This window comes from Poeciliopsis prolifica, unplaced genomic scaffold, assembly GCF_027474105.1.
Source record: "Poeciliopsis prolifica strain line A6 unplaced genomic scaffold, Auburn_PproV2 SCAFFOLD026, whole genome shotgun sequence".
Lineage (NCBI taxonomy): Eukaryota > Metazoa > Chordata > Actinopteri > Cyprinodontiformes > Poeciliidae > Poeciliopsis > Poeciliopsis prolifica.
The window spans coordinates 6,044,697-6,070,659 of NW_026562401.1; the positions used below are offsets into that span (position 1 = coordinate 6,044,697).

The 25,963-nt window shown below is 37.4% G+C and overlaps 1 protein-coding gene across 1 annotated transcript; it reads left to right on the forward strand.

Moving 5' to 3' along the window:
- The first annotated feature begins 669 nt into the window (after positions 1-669).
- lpcat3 (lysophosphatidylcholine acyltransferase 3) lies at positions 670-24,289 on the forward strand. The gene is made up of 13 exons (XM_055047824.1): positions 670-1,046; positions 4,990-5,097; positions 9,991-10,097; positions 11,386-11,479; positions 11,601-11,638; positions 14,641-14,819; positions 14,954-15,062; positions 15,176-15,262; positions 16,548-16,711; positions 19,850-19,997; positions 21,071-21,226; positions 23,362-23,505; positions 23,588-24,289. The coding sequence occupies exons 1-12, from the start codon at positions 962-964 to the stop codon at positions 23,479-23,481; spliced, it is 1,395 nt and encodes a 464-aa protein (XP_054903799.1). The 5' UTR covers positions 670-961; the 3' UTR covers positions 23,482-23,505; positions 23,588-24,289.
- Positions 24,290-25,963: the final 1,674 nt, after the last annotated feature.

A 25,963-nucleotide genomic window follows, 5' to 3' on the forward strand; every position in this document is an offset into this window, starting at 1 on the left:
TACGCCAAAAAGTCTGCAAGCTATTTTAGATTTGTGCAAGAATATAAAAAACATTTTGCCCTGGCCATGCAGAAATAAAAAAAAATCTCAGACATTTTCTTTGTCGTTTATACAGTTAGTCAATTGTTGCTAAAACAGAGTAGATTTATAATCAGACAATGAGGCAAAAATTTGTTGTCTTTTATATAAACATTGACCATCATTTGTGTTTGTGTTTTTATGATGCAAATCCATTTTAACTGCTGTTAAAATGGATTTACATCATGCATATGTCAACTTGATTGACATATGCAAACATTTTAACTAATTACCACGAGGAAGTTACAAGTTATGACAAATATCTGTCTTAACCTACCAAAAAACAAGTATGAACTCCAGTAACTCATGGAGGACATGTCCCTCCTCTTTCTCATGCTATTCCAGCAGCCAATCACCACCCAGCCGGTGACATTCATACCCTGAAGGCAGACATATCTTTCGCTTAAAAATATCTTTATCCACATTTTTCTGGATTGGAGCACTTCCATGATAGTAAATACTGTTTAAAAATCATATCACCGATAAAATGAAGGGATTTTGAATGTTTTATAACATTTTATTTCAGTGTCAATACTTGTTGTTCCTTCTACTGGCCACATGGGGGCAGACTTGGTACAACATTCCCTCGTCTGTTTTCAATGAACATAGTTTTTCTTCTTAGCTTCCTTCGCGGTCAGACAGGCTTTACTGCCCACATTTGGCTATTTCGTAGCAAAAACTTTAAGAAACGGGATTCAGAAAAAAAAATCCTTGATATAATAATGATGAAGACATCAGAGGAGGACCTGTAGGAGGAGAAAACCTGACAGCAAAAGGAGGTCGAGCCGTTAAAGCGCGGACATGGGGCTGAGCTTTTAAAAAAAGCGCACCCTCCAAAGTTGACTGACTCGTCGTTGAAGAGACGATTCCGCCCACAAGAAAGATGGCGGCTCCCTTGCTGGAGAAACTGTCGGAGTCTTTAGGTTCGCCGGAGCCAGCGATTCGCCTCATCTTATCGGTTTTAATCGGTGAGTTTTGGCCTGGTGAAGATGTCGGTGTGTTAGCCGGGAGAGCTGACAGCGGTCCGGGTGACAGCATCCAACTGCTGCCTGTGTTTTCTGGAACTGTTGGTGTCAGCTAACTCAGTCACTCAACTGCAAAACAGCCTTTTATGTGTGTGACTAAATCAATATTACTATTTAAAAAATAGCACACCCGTTGTCATTGTGTGATCTGAACATCTAGGAGGCTAGGACGTAAAATATTCAAAGGTTTTGCAATAAAACCTAAATAAAGGCAACTGTGTGATGGTTGAATGAAAAAAATGTGAGGAAAATGTTCAGTGGCAGACTCTAGAAACTAACTGACCAGACTTTAGTTGAACTGTCATGTGTTGGTGGAGGTGAAAGGACTTGTGCAGTAACTGCCAGGATGTGCTCTCAACTCCTCATTCTCATTTTCAAAAAATCTAACTAAATACAATTTTTAAAAACTGCTCCAAATGATTTCTTATTGGTGCATTTTTGTGAATTAGACTATGAAGAAAAAGTCAATTCACTTACAAAAAAGGGAAAACAGAGAGTGAAGCTTTTCAAGGGTTTACTCTGATTAACTCTGAAGGAAAACCCAACATTAGGTTTCTCAGAAAATGTCATTTTCACTTGAAATTTGCAAGGAAGATCTTGATGCAGAAATGTTAGCCTACTGAGCAGTAGGTACTCTTGGCTTGGCTTGAATGAATGCATGCATTTCTTCATCAGTGCAGCGTGGCGCGGGTGCAGTCAGCCTGCGACCCTGCTGAGGTGTTAAAGAAGATTGCTTTAATAGCGCCATTCAGCTTGACCGTACTGTCTAGTCATCACCTTCTTGACCAATATAAGATATATTCTCAATGTGATGTAGATCAGGGAGGTTTTATGACCAATCAAGCACAGTGATATGACAGTCATTAAACTAGATATTGGTACTTCAAGCAGTTCAGACCTGCTCTCACTTTGGATTTGAAGAAACGCAGTGAAATAAAATCCTATTTAGTCATATGTAGCCACATACATTCAGCACAATAATAATACAAAAATATAATAAAACGAACTCTTAGATGGTTACAGGTAGACCATTCATTCTGACTTCTTTTTAAAGCACACTGTCTTTGGCTTTACCATCAGACCTGCAGGTTTATTATAGGCTTAACAGGAAGCCCTGATTTGGATATGGCATCTGTGTGTTGTACTAGTATGTCTATTTCTGTGTGCAGGAAAAGCAGGGCACGTCAATTGGTTATAAAAACCCAGACACACCTCCTGGGTTCTAGCACTCGTTTTGACGTCGAGTTGGGAAAGGGTTCAGTTTTGTGAATGCAGCATGACATGGAGTAACCTCTCCAAAATGGGTCACAAATGTTTGCACCCCAGAGAGCTCGCCCTTCTGAACTTTGCTCCTGCACACGTACACGTCTGATTTCCTCTGGACTCCTTCCCATGATACTTTGTGGTCTGAACGTGGCCATTCAGATTAGACTTTGGTTACGTTATCCTCTTGCGTCATCCTGTTACTGCATGTTGCTAAAGGTTTATTGCATAACATAAACTGTTGGAACTGACTTGCTCTGGTGTCATTGATTTTCAGGGGTTCCTTTTACTTATTACTCCTTTAGTCCCCCCCCTGCACATTTCTTACATTTCACACATTTAAATATTTAAAAAATGTTAATATGAGACAAAAGTAATCTGAGAAAATGCAGTTTTTAAACGATGACTTAATTTATCAATTGAAAATAATTATTGATGAGTGCGATCAAGTATTTGTGGTAACTGATAACGAGGCTGTCACATTGCTCTGAAGGAAATATGGCTCACTCTTCTTTGCAGGATTCTTCTAATACGAAAATACTGATCGATCTTTGAGTATTATCGACTCCAGACTTACCCTTTCTCAACAAGCAATTAATCGCACGATGAATTAAAATGTGAGTAGGGTTGGAAAAAGATATCAAAAAAGCTGTCAATAATTATTGGTTCGTTTTTTGTTTTCAATATTTGAAATATTGCCGAGCCGGTGACGTTTTATCTGCAGTTTATTCTTGAGCTCATGAACTCATTTTAATGCCTCACTCCACATGGCTTTTAATTTGTAAGCTGTTGCCGTGCACATAGCAGGCTGTTGCTAGGTAACCAGAGAGTGAGTGAGTTGCTAGGTAACCAAAGAGTGAGTGAGTTGCTAGGTAACCAGAGAGTGAGTGAGTTGCTAGGTAACCAAAGAGTGAGTGAGTTGCTAGGTAACCAAAGAGTGAGTGAGTTGGTTTATACCATCAGCCTAACTTCATTCAGGAGCAATAATTTCCATTCAGATGATTAATATATATTGAAGCGCCATTTTTGGGACATCATAATCCATTTGATCCATAGTTTCAGTTGTACGTGGATTTTATTTCCATTTTATTTATTTATTGTTTTTGTCTTTTATTTTGGATAGTCAAAATATCCTTCCGTTCCAGTGTCTCGAAACACGAACAAAATCAAAGTGACTTGATCTGTGCAAGTGCAAACTTGTATCATTTTTCCATTATAAAAATACTGCTTGAAAATAGTCTCCAAACATTATTGTCGTTTATTACAATAATTTGCAGTCATGACAGGACTAGACTAGGATACTCCCTTCTGCTTAATTTGAGATAGTCACAGGTGGACTTTCTTGTTTTGGAGCGCAGTCATCCTGCATGCTTTAACTGCAGCAGGATGCAATTAAAGCATGCAACAAGCATATGGCTTGTTGTTGATGCGTTGAAGAATAAAAATAAGATGTGCCTTTGTGCTTTTTTGCTCAGCAATGATTTTCTCTCAGGAAGTCTCTAACAGTTGCCAGTTTTTCTGAGGCAGTGCGGTCTGTAGTGCTGTAGATGCTCTTGGCTCCTTTCCTCCTGGATGAGTCGGGGATGCTCTCTTTCATTGAAGTTGGGAGGCGAACCAGTCCTGGGAGTGTTCGTCACCGTTTTTCTCAATTTCTGAACTTGGTTCGCTCAGAAATGACTTTGAAAGTAAAGCTTTGCTTTTTGAGATCTTTTAGTGTACTGCATGTTCTTCTTCTACTTGATAAATACAGTCATCATTTGAAAACTATTTTTGTTTACCCAACGTTATCTTTGATTAAGAGCTAAACAATATATTAAATCACAAAGACAACTTGTAAAGGACTTCTGACAGCTGCCATACAGTCACATTCTGCAGATCAGCCAATTTAACAGGATCAAGTTTTCTTGCTTCCTTAAATCATGCAACACTAGACTGGTGTTATTTGATCTGAAACATTATTGCGTGACTAAAATGGGGGAAAAGTCTGAATCTGTAAGGAGGGGAGGGACTTTTTATAGCACTGCAATTTTTGATTTACAAAGCTACAAAATGAAACATTTGATGACATTTTGATAAGAAAGAAATGACAGGTTCAGTTTTCTTTTTATCTCTTTTATAAAGCTTTCAAAACAATTTCTTTCAATGCAATCAGATGATTTGGTTTGAATCCACTTTTACTTAAGTATGTTCCTCATATACGTAAACCTTAATATTCTGACTTCTTGGAGGTTTCTGTCGCGCTCATCTTTATGTTCATTTGTTTTTCTCGTAAACTTTGGATTGCGCTAGACCCAATCAGGTGAATTTATTCACTGTTTAGGGATTTAAATGTGACTAAATTTGATGGCTCCCTCGTCATCAAACCAGCCTGCATTCCCTGATTGTGCACATAGCTTCAAATAGTCCATGTTTTGTGAAAAACAAACCTTACCCTGATCACAGAGCGTTAATCCGTCTGTCTTCAACACACCACACATTCTTTCAAATGATTTTAACAGGCTTAATTGTGTGTACGTGTAACTCCCTGAACCACAAGGTCACTGCTGTTGATATCAGTAGTGAACTGTGGCTCATCAGCCGAAGACACGCACTAACATATCTCTTCTGTCTCTTCCTCCTGCAGGGTATCCTTTCGCCCTGGTGTATCGTTGGTTCCTTTTCTACCAGCCCGCCACAGTTATCCACTTGTTCCACGTTTGTTCTGGCTTGGCGCTAGCAGCATTCAACTTTGGTGAGATGGAGAGAAAAATGTACAGCTGCTGCGAAGATTTTAATTGTGTAGCTGCTTGATTTGCATCTGCAATGTGGTAAATCTAAAAAAAATTGCATGTAGAAAAAAAAACAGCATTCAGTTAGTGCACATTTATGCAGTTAGATAATCCCCGAAGTTCACTGCTTGCAATCTGCATTAAAGAGTGCCAAGTAAAAAACTTTTCTGTACTACCATCACAAACAAAAACGTAATACTTTAACTTTGTATTTTTTGACAACAAATGCTCCAGGTGTGTTTGGGCATTATGAGATTTTTTTGAAATAACATTTAAAATAAAAATCAAGTGCTCTCTGCCAGGAACCTAAAGCTGGCTCACCCTGGGCCTTTTAGAAAATCTGTGTTTTAATCAACACAGAACCATCTCAGTTCCCAGAAATAATCGTGTAGAAAATCTGTGAGGTGAGGCAAAGACAGGACCGAGGACTCTGGATGATATGGAGAGATTGTGCAAGAGCCTTCTCTGTACATTGTAAAATGTTGTGGGAGTTGCTAACCTTCCCGTCAGCACAAGCTGAAGTTGGCATGCTATTGGTGGTTTGGTTTGTCTGTTTTATCTTTAAACTGTTACTGCAGACAATCAAAATCACATCCTAATACTCAATAACACCCAGATTACGAAGTTAGATGTTTTTCTGGAAAAATGGCACTCACAAATTGGATCTTTTTTTTTTTCTTTTTTCTTTTACAGTTTACAGCCTTAAAAATTAAAATAAATCCAGGTGACCTTTATGTTAACCAGGTCATGGGGAAGCTAGGGATTATGTGAGTTTTTTGTGACTTTTGCCACTGTAATTTTTCAAAAACTACAGTGGCATAAACTAATCCACATCTGCATACACTAACACTTGTATTCCAGAGTATTCTCATGTTTTTGAAAATGTTTAAGTGTTTTTATTTTGTAAGAAGTCAGTCTCTAAGGCTCAGTTTATTAAGTTTATTGGAATGAAAACAAATGTAATGTTGTCACTTATCAAAAGTCTTTCTTTCTGTTGAATGTCTATTAAGCACGTAATTTTGATTTGTAGATAATTGACTTCCTTTTTAACTTGCTAACCTCTTCTCCCTCTGTTTCTTCTCCACTAAATTTCTTCAGTATTCGAAGGACATGAGAAAATCTTGAAATAACTTAAGAAATTCTTCTCCGCATGGCTGAAATGTTGAAAAAAACACATCGTTCGGAAGGCTGCCTGCTTCAAAAAGTGCTATAATTGTGGCAAAGGAGGCAAATACTGCTGAAAATAAATAAAATATCCAACATTCATCCATGTATATATGCAATAGTTATTTCATTACAGGAACTTTTTAAACCATCCTCCCACAGTTGTAAAAACAGGTTAATTCTTTTCACAAAGATGTAAAAGTTTAAATATATTCAAAAATGAGAACTGCTCTTAGCAGATTTCACAATCTGCTGATATCATCTTCTTTCAATTTCTATTTGTGGATCCACAAAGTGAGGCTGTCCCATAAAACTAAGTTCAATGAAAAAGTTGACAACAGGCTGAGCGACAAATTTCAGCTTTTTCTACTTGTAGAAATTTGAGAGGTAGAATTATGTGAGATTAGGCAAAGACTTTTGCCGTACGAACAAAAAGACCCATAATTTTTATGTGGATTTATAAGAGCTTATATGGAAGGACACTTATTTAAATAACTTATTTTAAAGTGAGCACTTTAAAATACTTCATACTGTAGAGCTGCTACTTCTTAAGGTTTTCAGGTTTACTTTTTGCGTCTGTCTTGCTGCTCATATGTCTCCCTCTGCTCCACTGTTGTGTGGTGTCCCACAGGGCTCAGTTCGAGGCCCTCTTCTTTTCCTCTTGTACTTTCTTCCTCTTGGCTGTATTATTAGAAAATATGGGACTGATTTTCATTGTTATGCAGATGACACACAGACATATTTACCACTAAAGAACGTAGACTCCTTCTCTCTTCCGTCTCTGTTTTTATGTCTGGGAGATTTGAAGGCCTGGGTGGCCCTACATTTCTTGAAACTTAATGAAAAGGTAGTGATTTTTGGCAGATCCACTGCAGATTCCCTGACCAATCTTCGCTCTCTGGCCCAGTATGTCAAGCCGGTTATTACAAATTTGGGCGTCAAGATGGGTGCTGGCCTTAAGCTGGAAGCACACAATAGAACCGTTGTAAGATCCAGCTTTTTCCACTTAAGGCAGCTTGCCAAAGTAAAACCTGTTCTTTCCAGACAGCACTTCGAAACAGTGATCCATGCATTTGTGACCACAGAGCTGGATTACTGTAATGCACTTTATATAGGAGTCAGTGATTTATATAGTTCCCAGCTGCAGAGGGCACAAAATGCTGCTGCATGTCTTTTAACAGGCATGAAGATTTGACCATATTTCCCCTATTTTAGCTTCCTCACACTGGTTGCCAGTCCATTTTAGGACTCATTTAAAAATCCTTTTATTTGTTTTTAAAGCTCTTAATGACTTGCCCCTCCCTGTCTGACTGAGCGGTTGCATTCTTACACACCCTACCGTTCCCTCAGGTCAGCTGATCTGTTGCTCCTGAAGGTGCCAAAGAGAAACTGCAAGCTCAGAGGGCACCGTGCTTTTTCTGTGGCAGCTCCCAAGCTATGGAATGATCTTCCTTTGGACATAAGACAGGCTTCTTCACTCACTGTTCTTAAGACCCATCTTTTTTTCTTTGGCGTTTGACACAATCTTAGATGTTTCACTTTGTTTTATTGTCTCTGTATATTAATATGTATTTTATATTCGAGCTCTTCTTTTTTAAAATGGCATTGCATTTTATGATTGTGATTAGCGCTTTGGTCCTGCCGGTGTATAAAGTGCTTTATAAATAAAGTTGGTATGGTTTAATTCTGAAACAACTTGCTTATTTTTCAGACTCTTGATAGAAACATGTGACCTTCTCTTGACTGAGACAAAATCTGACTTCAAGATTTGGATCTGAATCCGTTGACTTGGTGAAGTCTGACATTTATCCGTCCATCTGCAGTTCAGTCTCTGTTTTGCAGTTGGATGAATCATCAACTTCTGCTTAGTCACCTCTGGGGAAGTGCATTTGGTCCTGTTTGACTTTGCCAGCAGGTTTGACCACAAGGAATGTGCATCTAAATATTCACGCCATGCATGTTGGTGGAGACTTGTTCCCTTAAAAAAAAAAAAGTTAAAATATTGTAAATACTTAAAAAGTCAACCTAACTAATCAAAACTTTGTGTTTAGTTCAGGTCTGAAGTAGTAGATAAGCAGACGGATGCATGATGTGGCTTAAGCATGTGTTCCATTTAAGCCATTAAGATGATAATTATTGTGTTGCTAAATAACTACTAATTTTAACGAGTTAGCCTAGTTTATTTGACAACTATCCAAACATGTTTTATTTTTAAACCAATTAGTTTGCTCGTTTAATTATTGGGGGATGCTTTTTCAGGTTCTAAAATTATTTAAGCTACTATTTATCTAAAGTCCAGTGTGCCAAAATAATGGGACACTTCACTAAAAACGATGGAAAAGCTGTGTTTGAAGTACATTCTTTCCTTTCACTTGTAATTTCAGGGGGAAAGTATCAACCAGGTGCAGCCAATAACATTCACTTCATCAGCTTATTTAAAAACAAGGGATTTCTGTCTGTTTCTTGATGTGTTTTAACACCAGAGTGGAAGGACATGAGCAATGACCTTACTGAAGGTTCTCCTATCGTCCGTCAGTCTGGGAATGTTTATAAACCCATTTCTAAATAAGTTGAAGTCCAGACTGCCAGTCAGCATTTCCAGATGTGGACGTCCTAGTAAAATCACCCTGTAAAATTGAAAGAAACAAGGAAAAACCTCATGGGTTTTCCCATTGAACAAGTCTAACTTGTTTTTAGAGGCTTCCAGGCGGCCAAGCGCACTAAAAAGGGCATGGCAGTTCTGCTTTGGTTTGTTAATGTTAATGAACCACAACATTTATGAGAAAATTTTTTCAGACACATTATACAAGCACAATAGAATATAATCTACTTTATTGTCCCGAGAGGAAATTTGTCATGGACTGAATGGACCGACGTAGAGACGTCCAAATGTCTCTGTTCGGTGTCGAAAACTAAACATTGATTTTTAGCTTAAACTCCTCATGCTGCCCTTCAAACAGAGTGATGGTTTAGGCTTCTTTTACTTCTTGGAGCAAAGCACCTCGCAGTCACTGAAACTTGGAAGAAATTAGGTCGTCAACTCGGCAATGGACCCAAACACGGTAGAAAATCTAGGACAAAATGGCTGCAAAAGTTTAGAGGTGCAACAACTTTAACAGAGCAATGTAGAAGAAAATGTTGATAAAGAGCTGAAGCTGCAAAGAAGTGTTGACCAGATTTCATAGAGAAGACGACTTCAGGATATTACTGCTGAAGCTTGCTACTGAGAGATGAGATTTGATTTAAATAATTTTACAACCAATTAAAAAACAGCTTGTTTTCAATCACGTCCTGACTCGTACAACACAAGAATTGAAACCTTTATTTGCACCTTAAATTAGACAAGTAAAACTTTTGAAGCAATAACAAATCACTTTGAACCCAAGTAAAATGAGAGCCTGGGCTTCATGGTGGTCAAGTGCCATTTCGAGTTACTTCTAACAGCAAAACATTGATTTCTCCCTTTTCTTTCTTTTGTGGCTTCGCTTGGACTTTACAGCAGGTCTGTAGCTTTTATCTTCCTCCTTTTGAAAACTACTTTTATGTTCTTTTTGTGTTTTATGTCTTTGCCTTTCTCCGACTCGGCCAATACTAAAATGTATAAAGAAAAGCGTTGTTGACGTTTTGAGTCCAACAGGTCACACTCGGCTGCTCTCACCTTCATCTCCCCCGTCTGTCCACCTTCCTCCCAGGCTCCCAGCTGTATCACTCCGCAGTATGCATCTTCGTCCAGTTTCTGATGCTGAGGCTCATGGGGAGGACGGTAACGGGCGTCCTGAGCAGTTTTACATTTCAAATGGTGAGCGTTCCCCCATCTTTATGTGCCCCGGTTAATGGATTTGTGTCTAAGCACCAGACTCGGGCTCCATGTTTCTAAAAATGGACTGTTGGGTATTTGCATTTTCTTTTCTGCAATATATATTACAACCTTTTCAGTCTGTTATGGTTTTAACCTTTAATTCAGATTTAAACCTGCAAAAATCATGCTGTCCTTTTTTCCTAGGGATCATATGAGCTTCTCTCTTCCATCTTTATCAGGAGCATTTTGATTTTATGAATCAGCATAGCACAATAATTATCTTCTCTTCAGAGGCTCTAAAAAGTGAGATGAACCTGAGCAACAAATGATGAATACCAGAAATCTAAAAATTAAGCCAAATGCAGCAGGTAAAATTAAAACGACTCCCTCTTTTTTCACAGGATTTAAAAGCTTAATTTTGCTGCCAAGTGTTGCCATTAAAATGCTTTTGATAAAAATTGGCTCATGGGGATAGATTAGAAACCACAGAAAAATGTTTTGAAATAATTAATCTTTTGATATCGGTTAATTAGGCGGTGCTCTTGTAACGTCTTCTTCATCTGTAATTATATAGGTGTCTCCCGATCCAATATTAATATCGGATATCAATCCGAGCTACAAAAAAAAAAAAGTATAGTTTATATCAGCCTACTTCTAAAATTTATCCAGAAGGCCTTGGGTCAGTTGTTCTTATTCCTATTATTGATGACTATTATTAATATGTAATAATCACATGATCTTTCTAACAGACCAAACTTCAAAATAAGTAATAAAAGTATGTATATTTGTGTCAATACTGTCATCATCACTATCGTCTAATACTCAGAGCTGCTATATCAGCATTGTATCTGAATTTTAAAAGTCGTATCTGATCACTCATAATAATATGCTGACAGGGAGCATGCAGCAGCAGGTGGGGGAGGGACAGTATCGGTGTGTTTCTGGCTCTTTCTCTGACCTGATTGGAGAAATTAAAGCTGTGGCTTCTGTCCTTCATTTCAGGTCATTACCAGATTTTAGAAGCTGTTGACGACCAAATTGTTTCTATTAATTTTATGCTAAAATGTAAAATCTGCTCGGACATACACAATTTAGATGGTTAGCATACTAGCAGGACTTTCTACAAATTGAATCTTTGCTGAAGGTCCATTTGGTCTCAGCTTTGTTGGAACATTGCCAAAAGATGGAGGACGACGGCTCTGGACCACAGCTTGCCTTAGAGCTAGGCCATAATTTAACGACGCTTACAGCGACTGTATCACTTCATATTCTGTTTGTCCTCCTGCAGCTGTACCTGCTGGCAGGATACTACTACACAGCAACAGAGGAGTATGACATCAAGTGGACGATGCCTCATTGTGTCCTTACACTGAAACTCATCGGTAAGTAGACCACAGCTGATTTTACTTCAATCATAAAAGCAGTAACTTGATTCGATTATTTTTTCATCATGAGTTTAGGCCAAGTTGTCGCTCAGAGTTTCTGCTTTCTTTTGGTTCACAGGTTTGGCATTTGATTTCTACGATGGTGGCAAAGAACCAGTGAGTTGGCTCGTCTGTTTTGCTTATATTTGCTTACGATGTTATCCATTCAATGGGTTCACTGTGTCGCACTTTATTTGCTCTCATTCTTATCTTCTCATAGCTTCCCGTTTTTCTTTTTTAGTCATATCATAGAAAAAAATCAAAGATAAGGAGTTTTCAGAAAAGATTATGCCTGGGGGTTTGTCTAAACTAAAAATAAAAAGTATATGAAGTTATACTGTGCAGCTGCAGGACTTTGTGTGTGAATTAGTATGATGGCATTTACTCTATATCAGGACTCTACAACTCCAGTCCTCAAACACCTGATTCAAGAATTACCTTCTTGCCATGTCAGCAAGCTAGTCTAAATTTTCTCCTGAGGACTAAACACCCTTGTATCAGATCAACCCTGCTCCTCAAGGCACACTGCTCTGCATGTTTTAGATGTTTGCCTGATTTAACACACCTGATTGCATTCAACAAAATCCTGTTAATCAGCCATCAATTGAAATCACGTGTGGAAAACATCTAAAACATTCAGGGCAGTGTGCCTTGAGGACCTGCATCACAAACTTCTTCTGGTAAAAAAATGTCTAATTGCGAAAACGTAGCTGAATGTCTCACTGATGATATCAATTATGATCACCACCTTTTATGAGCTTTAACAACTCATTCACTTACATCTGTCAAATGTCGGTGTTTAGAGCAGTGAAAGCAAATCTAAAAGCCTCGATGTACTGGTGGAAATGATCGTTTTCATGAAATATATTATCCTACTGAATATTTCATCCCAGTTGTCCTTTGCTGTTGTGCTTTACCCAATTTTAATTTATTGTGCAATTCTATTAAAAAATAGACCTTTGGAAGACTTTGCAAATTCATAACTTAACCAGAAATAAACAAGTAGATGTACTGAAGGGTATGAAGCTTTTATCCTCTCCAGTCAATCATTCAGCCATGGCAACAGACAAATTAGACCGGAGCTGCACAGTATGTTGAATTGTTGTTGCATTATCAGTGTGTAAAATATAACAACCACACTTCGTATTTCTGATATTATACAATGACCCAATGGAACGAACTTTAACCTTCCTTAATGATCACACCAGGACTGTTTCTTTAATGCCAAAGCATGTGGAGCGGGACGGAAACATGGTGTAATAAAATAAGGATTGATGAAAGTTTCATCTGTAGTATCTCACTGTTTAATCCTAAATGAGCCACTGTCTGGGGCAGCTAGAGACGTATATCACCACTGATCTACTGAAACCTCTAAACCTCTAAAAACAGGACAGTCTGCAATCCAGGCCATGGAAACAAAAGGGCTTTTGTTTGAACAGGAGCCGGTCTGATGATCCTTTATTCTAAACAAACCACAACACTTTTCCTATTAGTTACGTACCGCAGTACAGGTGATTAAGAACAAATGTTTTATTATCATATAGCTCCAGTCACAATTACCTGCTGTTATTTGTCCCTGAATTCATATTAATTTATTTTCTATGCACTCTTATTGATAACTTTTACTATGTTTACTTGCTTTGGTAGCTTCAGTTCAATTCTAGCAGAGAAAATACATGTGTGACAGTTTCTGATTGTTCATCATTGGTTTTTATTGAGTCACACTAATTGAAACCTAATTGTATGTTTTTGTTCTGTTTTTTTCACGTGTTTTCATAAATGAGTGTAATCTGAATACTGATTTTCTTAGTTTTTTATAATCATCCAAAGACCACTGAAAAGTTTAGCATTTGTTTCTAGCCTTCAGCCCTGAGTTCATTATTTGTTGACCCAGCTTTCACTTCAGTTTCAGCCATTTAGCAGTTTTATGCCTTTATACACTTTATGCACATTTTTCTTCTCGTCACTCTTTGCAAGCTCAGTCAGTCCGGAGGAGAGCATCTATGTACATACATTTTCATAGATAGATTTAGATCTGGACTGTTGCAACAACAGGAAAACGCGTGGATATTCCTTATGGTCGTTTTCCTGCTGAACAGTGAACCTCTGTCCCAGTTCTAAGTGTTTTGTAGGATGGTACAAATTTTATTTCAGTATCTCTCTGCATTTAGCCTCACTCATCTTGCTCTCAACTTCCTTGTCCTTTTTGTAGAAAAGCATCACCACAGTTTGACGCCTCTGCCACCATATTTTGTCACAGATAACGTGTTTGCAGATTAATGTGCATACCACAAATGCAAATGTTGAGATTTTATTCTTATCTGAGTAGAGTAAGCTTTTTGCGGTTTGTTGTTTCTCTTACATGGCTTGTGATAAAGTGTGAACAGGATTTATTGTTGCTTTTTTTTGGTCATTCTTCCATAAAGGCCATATTTTTAGAGAATAATAGTTTTCCTGTTGACAAATTCTTCCAACTGAGTTATGTATCGCTGCAGCTTTTCCCAGAGTTACTGTAAATTTCTTGTCTTTTTCTCTGATTAATGAGAGAATCAGGTTAAGGTGGATGGCCTTTTCTTCTTAGGTCAGCAGTATAAATCAATAACAATATATTCTGCAATAGAGGCGTGATCAATATCAGCAGATGATTCATTCATCTGTTAGGATATCCATTTTACTCTGATCCAGAAACGCTTGGCATTCTGGGAGATGAAGGCAGAGGAAAGACTTTATTTGCTCAACCTTGAACGGTGAGCGAAACGAGGTTGGTGACTTTACCCAGCTCACTCACTCTTTGGTTACCTAGCAACAACCTGTAGAGTGACTTGTGGTTACCTAGCAACAGTCTGTTGAGTAACTGGCGCAGCAGCAGTTTCAGGTTTCACCGCTCTGCCTGATGACTTAGATAAAGAAAAAACAACGCCCTGGGGCGGAAACTGTGGCTAAAATGGGAAAGGTCACACCACCAGTTCAGAACTTCAGATATTTAAAACAAAAAATAATTATTAATATCGACTGATATGAATTTTCAGCCACGTCGTCCAACGTTTGTCTGCAGTTGTTTTTATTTTTTTTATTTCTACTGATATCTATTCCGTGTTTCCCATGTCTTATAAACCCAGTCACAGCTGAGCGCCGATCAGGTGAAAGCCGCTCTGCCGTCAGTGCCCACGTTGCTCGAGGTCTTTGGGTTTTCCTACTTCTACGGAGGGTTCCTGGTGGGTCCCCAGTTCACGATGCGCAGCTACCAGAAGCTGGTGTCGAGAGAGCTCACCGACTGCCCTGGGAAGCCTCCCAACAGGTACAAGACAGGAAAACCACGAGTGATACAGAGACAAATGAGCAGAGAGACTATCTTAATTAGATCTCTGGTTTAAAAGACAAAGCAGAGACACAGCCCTTGAGTTAACCTTTATCTCTTAATATCTGTTTTAGTGTTGTTCCAGCTCTGAAGAGGTTTGCTCTGGGCTTTCTCTGCCTAGTGATACATGCAATATTTAGTCCTTCTTTTCCAGACACCTACCTTTTGACAGATGAGTACGAGGTGAGAACATGAGTCATGATGTCAAGTTTTAAACCAGATACGAGATAAAACATTCATATTGTTTATTTTTTTTATTCAAGCTTTCTAAAATAAAAACCATTTCCTTCCTGTAGGCTCAGCCTTTCTGGTATCGCTGTGTTTTTATTCTGCTTTGGGGCAAATTTATGCTGTATAAATACGTCAGCTGTTGGGTTATAGCGGTAAGTTGCTTCTTTATTATCTCAACTGTGCTAAATGCTCTTCACATCCAGTTTTTTTTATTATTATTAAAAAAGTATTTAAATGTTTATGTGGAAATGAAGCACAAATCTGTTGTAACTCACTCATTATTAGAGCTCGATTTACATTTACTCTGTTACATTTACTCGAGTAATTTTTTTTAGTTACTTTTCGGAATATTTTTACTAGGAAGATTGATCATTTGATTAGCTAATCAGTACTTGAGTAGATTCTTTTATCAAATGCTTTTTTACTCTTAGTTAAGTAACTTCTTGGATGGCTACCATTTACTTTTACTAGAGTAAAAATATGTTGAAGTAGTGCCACTTTCATTTAAGTACAATTTTTGCCCACCTCTGCACATTATTGTAACTGGACAAGACATGAAAGTCCTTTATGAGATTATAGTGAAGTTTCACCGTGAAGATGCCTTGAGGAGGTGATGATGCAGTGGAGATACAAGTAGCTTTAAAAAAAAAATAGAGTAAAGAGCCACAGGCTGACCTGAAGCAATCTGCAGAGATGGATTCAGCTCAAACTGCATGTTGTACATTAATCCAAGCAGCCTCCACTGAGAAAAGGAAAAAGATGAGACGAGCTATGAGAAAAAAACAACTCTGGTTTAATTATCAGTAAAAGAGTTGCATTTTGGGAAGAAGAAATACCAGAGGGGGGTAGATTACCAAAAAGTTTTACTCAAGTTAGAGTCGCAATACTTCATAATGAAATTACTCAAGTAAAAGCAAAAAGTACAGCATAGTATAAATACTCCCTCTTCTTTAAAGGTACATTCAAAAAATACAAATGTAATTGATTAAATGTAAGTGATTAGTATCCAACTCTGAGAACACACTGATGCATTCTGATTGGTTGTGAAATTAAATTAATAAATGAAAAAGCATTGTTTATCAATGGTCTGTCACAGTGCGGGTGTAGAGAAGGGTGATGAATTAAAATGAAATATTTCTTTTCCCATGACCCTTATTGTTTCTTAGGAAAGGTTTTCCCATTAGAGCACATTTTACTCAGGATTTGTTAAAAAGATTCACGTTGCTCACGCGATGCTGCTCTTCTTTATCAATCACATCATCTGTGGTATTTCAGACAAAGCAAACCTGACTTTTTATTACTTTCTCTAATCCGTTCTTACCGTCTTACAGCTGCTGTTCTGTAGAAACATTAAATTAATTTAAATGTCATGTATGATGAAGCTTTTTACATACTGTGACCAACAAACTATATGTTTTTGGGTCTTATTTCTCATAGGAGGGTGTTTGTATATTAGCTGGTCTTGGCTACAACGGCGTAGTCAATGGGAAACACCAATGGGACGCCTGTGCCAACATGAAGGTGTGGCTCTTTGAGACGACGCCCCTTTTTGGAGGAACAATTGCATCTTTCAACATCAACACAAACGCCTGGGCTGCAAGGTCAGTGGGGTTTCCAAGATCTGTAATGTTCCCTCAGCTAAAGAGAAGCGGTGTTGTAAAAGTTAAAAATTAATGAGCTATCAGTGAAGCAGTAGTGGAAACGGTTCAATTAGTTATCCATTTATGGCTTTCCTTTCCCAAGAGAGAACTGGCATACAATCAGAATCCGCACTTTGTGGAATAATAACAAGAAGGAAGTAGGCATCCAGGTCAAAAGGAATCATTGACAGTTTCCAGCTCAAGTTGTGCACATTAAATTCCTCCAGCACCTGACCCAGTTCAATGAAGACCTCAGCAAACAAAGCAATTTATTTATTGAGCTTATGGTTTATTACACGGTCCATTTCCGCTGGATGCTATAACAACTTTTGCTTACTCTTTCATTTTCCGCTCTTCAGACTGCTTAGAAGGCAGAAAACGGAGGAGAGGAGGGTTGGCTGTGAAACAGTAAAACTGAAAATATTAAGGGGATGAAATATAGGTGATAATTTGCCTTTAGTGAATGCAGAGCATACTTGACACATGGATGATCTAATTATTTAACCCACAAATATCTATTAATAGTGTCATATGAACCATTTTTGAATTTCTGCTCCCAGCACCTCAAAACAGTAGAGTTTAGATCGAATGCCTTTGTGTCGACTCTGTTGTCGCTCATAAAGTTATAAAGGTTTATAATATTTAACACCAGGCTGAGGTTTACGCACACTTTTCATCTACATTGATGTCATATTATGCTTTTCTCTATTAATGATGCATTTAACTTGTTCTTCTATCCAGTATGGAGATATTATTTTAAAAAAAGACTAACTCAGTTTGCAAATTAGAATTTAGTGTTTTTTTTCTAATTCATTCACAAACAGCATGAGATGTACAGACATACATACATCTAATTGATTTGTAGGTCAGTTATTCCATAGCAAAAAGAGAAGCCACTATTTTTACAATGACATACTGGCATTTTGGTCTGAATTTGTGACCACTTTACTTATCAGAAATTGTAGCTTCAGGCATATTCCACCATTTTTTGAAAAGGTTAATAACAGAGTTCACTCCTCCTAAACCAGTGTTGATGTTTGTTTTGAATGTTTTTTCCTGTTGGTGCCGTCATTTATGTGAGGTAAAGTTGAGACATTTCGAAATCGCTCCACTTTCTTCTTTGTACTAAATCAATCTGCACAAGCTGGAAACCTTTATGAAACCTGAAAGATTTCCTGCTGGAGAGGGTGGTTCTTCTTGGCTGCAGTCCATGTTGATGTTAAGCATACTGTGGCATTACTCCAGGCCGTTTCTTTCATTTTAGCTGACAATTTGGGCCAGATAAGCATAACTTCGGTACAGTTTGCTGTTCCAGCGAGACGGTGCTCCCCAACACACATCAAACTGCTTTTGGAAAAGATAAACAAGGCGAACTTCAACTTTCAGAAAGTGGCTCAGCCTCAACTGAATTTAACATTTATAAACTATTTCTAAAGATTGGGTCTGTGCCTGGAACTTGAATAATGTCTGTGAAGTCCACTGTTGCTGATAAGAAAAGTAATCAAATATGAAGCTGCAAATAAGCCAGAAGCTTGTTGATGGCTACAAAAATGTGCGTTTTCTCTTTAATTAAATACCAATAAGGGTGTCAGTTTAATGTCACAGAGTGTCACAGAGGTTCAGAATTGTATATCTATCACTTTCAAATATAGAGATAATTTAGATTTTAAAAACAGTTAAAGTTTTCTGTTGTATCAGTTCTCCACTTTGAGAGAAAGTACAACAAAAGACCAGAATCTGATCAATATTCATTAGCATGATGAACTATTTCCATGTGCAAAAGCAGAAAGCCACTAGAAGCTAAACCTTCAAACATAAATGTTGTGGGTTTTTTTTTATTTATATTTTGATTTATAGATTTCCATAAATCTAGCAAAGACGAGGTTTGTTGGCAAAACTCTTGGCAAAGCAGGTTGCGAGAATGAGCGGGAATAAGATCCAGTTTCTTATTAGCTTTCACCAGTATGAGGAATGGAGATGAAATGTTGTCATAACTCAAATCAGCCAAGTATCTTCAGAGAGTCTTTATTCATGGTGATCATCAGCAGGAAGCATCTCCAGCAGCAGTCAGTGTCAGAGTGAATCTAAAGAGGCTTCTGACTGAAGACCATCATGTCATGCTAACAGTTCAATATCAACTCCTAGTTTCATTTATGAATTAAAAATCACAAGATAAATTTATAAATCAGTATTCGGAGCCAGGTCTTGTTTATAAATCAAAGTTAATCTGGAAATGTTGTTTTTCACGAAGACGAATCCATGAGGTATGCTCTGGTACAACAGAGGCACCTCAAGATGGGGTTACTGATAATCTTGAGGTGCCACACTGAAACCAAAAGCCTAAAACAAATTTACATTTTTAATAGCCTTCTATTAAAATATTTCGAAGGACTGGGGTGAGTGGTATGAGTCTATTGTTGCTGACATTAAAATAAATCTGCAGGTCAGACTGTGCCGTGAAAATTTTATGTTACTGATGTTGAGGTGTTTTGTTGCTCAGCTAATTGATCAATCAGTTAGTTTTCTTAATAAGCATCTTATAACTCAGTAGATCAGTAAGTAGTTTAAAACCAGAGTTTGGCATCATATTTTGTTTTTATCTAATTATTTTAACACATGTTTAGCTTTGTAGCTTCCTTCTGCACAGATTTATGATCTTCTTCCAGCACGTCATCGTGTTTCTCTCAGATTTCTGCTTTAGAAGCAAACATGACTGATCTGAAGCAATTTGAAACAAGTTTCTAGTAGAGTTTAGACCATTAGCTATCTAACAGACAGCTTGTCTGAAGCCCACTGAGGCTCGTCTGAGTCTTTAAGCAGCAGCACTTCCTGTACTCATCTGTCAGGCCGTCAGCCAGTGCAGCAGGCTGTCATCAGCGCTCATACAGAACACAATGTGTGAACTTGACATCTTTCATAGATATCTACGCTTGAAACTTTCTTAGAAAATGTAAAGTTCAAATGTACTAATGAACTCAGTTGCTATGCAACAACAACTTGCTGGTGAGTTCGTTCAAGTCGCTGTGACAGCCGAGGTGTTTCTGACTGCTTTTATGGCCAAAAAGGTGATTTGTGTCTTTGGCTTTTTCCTCTTTTCAGACATGTGTTCAAGCGGTTGAAGTTCCTGGGAAATAAGACCTTGTCTCACGTGGCCACGCTGCTCTTCTTAACCATTTGGCACGGCCTGCACTCTGGATACATCCTGTGCTTCTCCATGGAGTTTTTCATCATCACTGTAGAGCGGCAGGTTTGTTTTCCACACAGAAAAATTATGAGACAACAAAAGTTTATAGACACCCCTAATTTTTTCAAGAAGCCATGTGATATTTCAAATTAGTCTTGGTCAGTAGATCAGATTTCAAGACTTTTTTGCTGATTTTCTGTTGAACATTTGACTGTGGCATCAAATTGTGATTAAAACATGAAGAAACAAGGCGAGTGGAGGACATGAGAAGAGTCAAATCTGAAAAAAATGCTTTGCTACCTCACTTTTAATTATTTCTTTAAACCAGGACTGTTGCAGAGTCAATTATAAACTAATTGAAAAACAGGAATTGAGTGCACATTTCAATGGTTCAGTGATTTTTCTTTCATCTAAACTAATTCAATTTAACAAATACAGACTTAAATAAGTGCATAACTCGCATTTTGGTGAAAATTGCATTAGCAAGTTGCCCCTCTACCACATGGTTTTTGCAGCCTTTGACAGGCTTCTGCTGAACCTGAGATGCATCATTGAGCTGTTTGTTGTTTGGGATTTTTTGTTTGTATATTTAATCTATTAAACAAATGAGAATTAGTTGTGTACTTGTGACTAATTGGCTGTGTCTATCAATCATGTTGTGGTCCTATTGATCAGATTAAACAGGCGCCCAGTTTAGTCCTCTTTAATCAGTCGTTTATCTAGAAAGTCTGGTTCGTTTGTAGAGGTGTGACTGCGTCATCAAACTCTGATGCGGACCAAAACCCAAACTGTGGTCCGCTTAAAAACCCCGGTCTCTGTTCGGTTGAAGTGAACTCTGGTGCGTTTTGAATACACATATAAACCAGAGACCTCAACTAAAGAAGAAAGTGAAAAAGAGCAGAATGCATTCTGGGTAAATACAACCAAAACAAACACTCATGTCTAATGCTAAAGGGAGAAATTATTTGGAGTTTTTTTTACCAAAGACCCAGAAGAAATCCTACAACCACTGAAATCTGATGCTACTGGTATTCTTATGAGGTTTTCACCACCACAGTGTTGTGGGACTAGTTTATGAAATCATGTTTTTGCTGTGTCTTTATTACCATTCATGTATTGCATGTGTTTTTGAACAGGCCCAGTCTCTAGTGCTGGAGAGTCCCCTGCTGACAAAGCTGGCAAACAGCCACCTCTACCCCCTCGTCTACGTAGTTCAGCAGTTTATCCACTGGCTCTTCATGGGGTATCCTCTGGTGCCATTCTGCCTTTTCACCTATGACAAATGGCTCAAGGTAACACACATCTCCTGAGGCTACACCTCTAAGAAGATAAATCTGCTTGGGAATCTTTTTTTACTTCATCTATATTTTCCATTTTCAGCTCATGGGAGCGCCTTGAGTATCAAATGCAAAACACTTCTTTAAACTCCAGAGGTGCACTGTAAATAAGAGCACAAAGGGCTCAACTTGGGAGGAATATGTTGCTAAGACAGCAGTGAGGTGTTGAAATATAGCCCAGGGTCCCATTTTAGTGAATTTATAGTGCGCACGCTGCAGCGGGATTTTCCTCTGAATTATTTTCTCCTCTTTTATGACAGTTGGTTGGATGCCCAGATGTTTGCTCTATTTTTTTTGTCTCTCTTTTTACTCCAAAAATAATAATATGCACATGAAGCTGGAGTGAAAGCAAATGTAGTTGCAAAACAATCTGTAATTAGTTTCCAAGTTTAACATTTTGCCATAAGACTACCCTGTGGTTTTCTGTCAGAGGTTTTCACAGTAAATCTCTCTGTAATCTGCTTGAAACAAATTGATTAGTCGGCGCTAAGCCTTTGTCTGCTATGGCTTACTGTTTTGTTGCATTAGTTGAGCTGAACTAAACTATGTTTGGCGGTGGACCCGACACAATTTGTGTCAGAACCCCTGCTGAGCCAATAAAGTGCTTTATTAAACAGAAAGATGCTGCCACACAAAGCCATGCTGTCCGTTTCTTCTAGGGAGCTTTAAGGATTTATGAAAAGTGCAGAAACAGGAGGAATATCAAAATAACGCATCAAAAGGTTTGTAGGGTAGTGGTAATTCTTTACAATCAAAACCTGAAATTTACCTACTCCAAATAAAAAGACAGACTTTTTTTTTCTTACTGTCTGAAGTTAAATCAGACCAAACATCTCTTTGTTGTAGGTTGGTTGAAATTTCCAAAATTATTTCTACTTGCTAATGCCACAATAATGAGAGAGAAAATACATCAAAATTAATTTATTAATGGCTTTAAAACTAGAAGATTACTGACTCTTATAACAATGAGGAAAACCTCTGATGATGTCATGGCTGTGGAAGCTTCTTATTGGTTAATTGACTCATTTGACTTAACTGAAGTAACAGTAGGAACACTCTGCTTAAAGAGCACCAGTTGGTTTATATTTAAATGTGTTTTAGTTACAAACCCAAAACACATTTAGAAATATTTACTGACCCCAATGACACCAGTAAAAAAGATTAATGTTATGGAGCCGCCAGACCAATCCCACGACCTTATTCCAATGGAAACTATTAGTGGTGACATTTAACATGTTTTGGAGACTAAACAAGAAAACCACTGGAATTGGTGAATATAATCCAGTTGTCCTGCTCACAGATTCTGCAGGCAGGCCGACTCCACACCACACAGATGTGAAGCAGTTCAAAAAATGGTCTTTATCCAACTAAATATTGTTCAATAATTCACCATTTATCTAGAATATGTTGTAGTTTTTTAAGGAAATAAAACTGATATTCCATTTGTCTCACTTTTTGCAGATTGATAACAAATTTCATTTAAATCTGGAGCTGCAATGGATTTTTGTATGCAAATCAAAACTTTCATTTATTTCTATTTTCACAGATAACAGGATTATACTATTAACGTAAAGCATTGAAGTTATGATAAACTGTTTTAAAACAAACACTCATTAAGTTAGCATAATAAATAATGCTAACCTCATTTTTCATGAGGGTTAGCACAGAGTTACCAACTATTAACAGCAGCTTGTGTTTATAGTTTCTACCCTGATTGGGAGATTTCCTAGATGTTTCCAACATTTACAAGTCCAGGATTTCCCAGGACCCATGGAAGTTCAATGCTCCAATGTTCAAATTGGAGAAATATTTCTGCTGCATTCTGTTCAACTTCCACACCTGAAATTTGACTTTGTTTCTGAGAAATGATTTTTTTCTTGCAGCTTCTTAAACATTTCTTGCTTTATCCGACATTATTTAAACTTCTTTCTAACTGAGCGCATTTCTCTCGAAAACCATTTCAACAGAGAAGTGTGCGTCCTCGTTACCTGTTATGAAGAAAATATTTGATTTGTTTTAGTTTGAAAGATGAAAATCAGAAAATTCATGTGATAATTCGGCGATCTTTAAAGTTTCGTTTAATTTTTCAGGTGTACTCTTCCGTCTACTTCTGTGGTCACCTGTTCTTCCTCGTGGCTTATTTAATTCTGCCGCTCCTCCGTATAACTCTGGTGCCTAAGAAGGTCCAGAGACCGGAGAAACAAGACTGAAACTCTGTTTTGACTCCTGGAAAGGTGAGTAGTCACATTTTCTCCTTTTTAATCTACATTTTAAAATTAATCCAGAGTGAAAATCTAAACTCTGGTTTTCTTCCAGGTCCGTTCAAGGCTGAAATTGCTCGACCCTGAAAGGGAACTGTGGCGTTCGGGGAGCAGAACACAAACTATTTTAAGGCCTTTAGTAATATATAAATATGAATATATGTTGATGTAAAAATAAATTATATTTTTGTGTTTTTAAATGGGAGGGGTGGTTTTTATAAACATTTTGAGAAAATGTTTACAGGAAATTACCATTGTGCCACACGGGGTAATTGTGAACCAATCAGGGGCAGTTTCCTGCTTGTTTATCATCATCACTTTCTTCTTTTTTCGTGGAAATTTTTAAGACTTGTGGAACTGAAGAGACTTTTCATGCTGTCGACACAGGATTGCACTTATGAGTCACAGGTTCTGTTTTTAGGCTCCTGTGTTTTTGTTGTTCCGTCGCCCCGTGTCTGGCGCCCGCATTCAGCAGCAGCATTGAAACAAAACAGAAGGTTTAAGCACAGTGCCACCATTTATGTATGAACATACATATATATGTATACATAACACTTGCTGATGTCATGACACAACATGCACAGGTTTCTGCAGAAACACTGAGGCGATGATGGGCTTGTTTTCTGTGCAAATGGCTGCTAGTGGTTATACAAGCACTGTAAAATCACACACTGTACAACTAAAACCCAACTCTAAATGGCCTTGATTCAATGAATGTTTGTTCTGGATTAAATTTGATTTGTAATTGAAAAATGTAAGGGATATATATATATATATATATATATATATATATATATATATATATATATATATATATATATATATATATATATATATTATAAGGTTTTATGAACATTTTGTGGGTTTTTTTCTATAAGATGCATCAATTTCCTGCCTTTCAGCTAAACCTCACTTTTAGATGCACAAATGTGAAACTCAGTGGCTCTCACTCACTCTGTAAGTGGTGTTGATATTATTAAACAGCGCTGTTTTTGTTGTTTGTTTTGTTTTTTAATATTAACCTGGTAATTCCCCTAGAGCCTGTGTTCTAACAGCAGGCTGTAATTAATCAGAGTGAAGGATCAGAACTCAAACGCCTCGATGTAATGTGTACATTTCTGGGTGAGGGTGAAATCTGCTGCTGCCGCCGCCGTCCCTTCACATACTTGAGGGAAACCTCACTGTAGCAACGGCCCAGATTCCAGTAATATTTATACAGAACATGCTGATTATTAATTGATGACTTGCTATTTCAAGAGGCTCAGTTGTTTTGCCTTATCTGAAGTAAATGTACATAAAACAGGTTGGGATGTGAGAAGTGGATGTGATTTGAAATATACTTTTGTAATGTTTAATAAAAAGCTGCATTTCAAGCAAGATCTCTGCAGTTTATTCATGAGCTTTAGGAATGATAAACATCCTGTGTTGTTTTTGGTAACAGATGTGTTCCGGTAATAAAACACAGCTGGACTTTTATTGCACAATTATACAAAATACAACTTTAAATTAAAGCTAACTTTAGAAAATCTGAGGCATTGAAGTTTTTGAGCTACAAGAAAATCAGCTACATCTGATTTTCTTTTACATTTGTTTTTATTTTGTGCATTAATTTAATTATTTCTTTATTTTGTTTTTAGATGCCGAGGTGGTGCTGCTGTTTTATTCTATAATCTATATTTTTAAGTCTTATTTTGCTTGTATCTTGCAGTCGCTGCACTTCTGCTCTCAAACAATTTTCCTGAGGGAACGATGAAGTATTTCTTATTTTACTTTCACAAGTGGAGCGTCACAACTTTCACCAAGGCGCTCCACTTGATGAGGAACCTGTAGCCTGTTTGAAATAAATGCAAATAAATAAATGAAACACCTTTCAAGTTTTGCCACAGATTATAAGAAGCTTCATTTTGAAATGCTCTGACAAAAGCATTTTCTCATATATTCCTTTCACTGTTTTTCTGTAAATGTCAACTGTGATACTGTGGATCTCTGCAACTTTCTCTTGCTTAATGTCAGTTTTCTCCCTGTTTTTTGTTTCTTGGTCTTCATGATGCCGTTTATTCTCTACTAAACCTCAAAGGCCTTTCAGATAATCTAGATTACACATCAAATTACGGTTGATGATGTAATTTTTAAATTATAAATGACTGTTTTGATCAACTGCTCAAACCAAATACTTCAGTGACTGAAGAATGAGCTCGTTTTAACCGGACACACACCTGGAGTTTCATAAGTTTTGTACTGAAAAAATTTTATTTCGATTTTGTTATTTTTGCAATTATGTAATTTATAGAAATTATTTTATTTTTGGCACTTAAAATATCTACTGTCTGTGTGATTATGCATCTTTCAGATGTTAAATAATTGTTTTTTGTTTTAATCTTCGAGTAGACTTTTTACCAAATGTTTTGTACTGTTGCGTTGTTTCTTGTCT

Coding starts and splice junctions, on each gene's coding strand:
- lpcat3 (XM_055047824.1), top strand. CDS start 962: ATGGCGGCTCCCTTGCTGGAGAAACTGTCGGAGTCTTTAGGTTCGCCG. Junction 11,639..14,640: donor ACGATGGTGGCAAAGAACCA/GTGAGTTGGCTC, acceptor TTATAAACCCAG/TCACAGCTGAGCGCCGATCA. Junction 15,263..16,547: donor TCAGCTGTTGGGTTATAGCG/GTAAGTTGCTTC, acceptor TATTTCTCATAG/GAGGGTGTTTGTATATTAGC.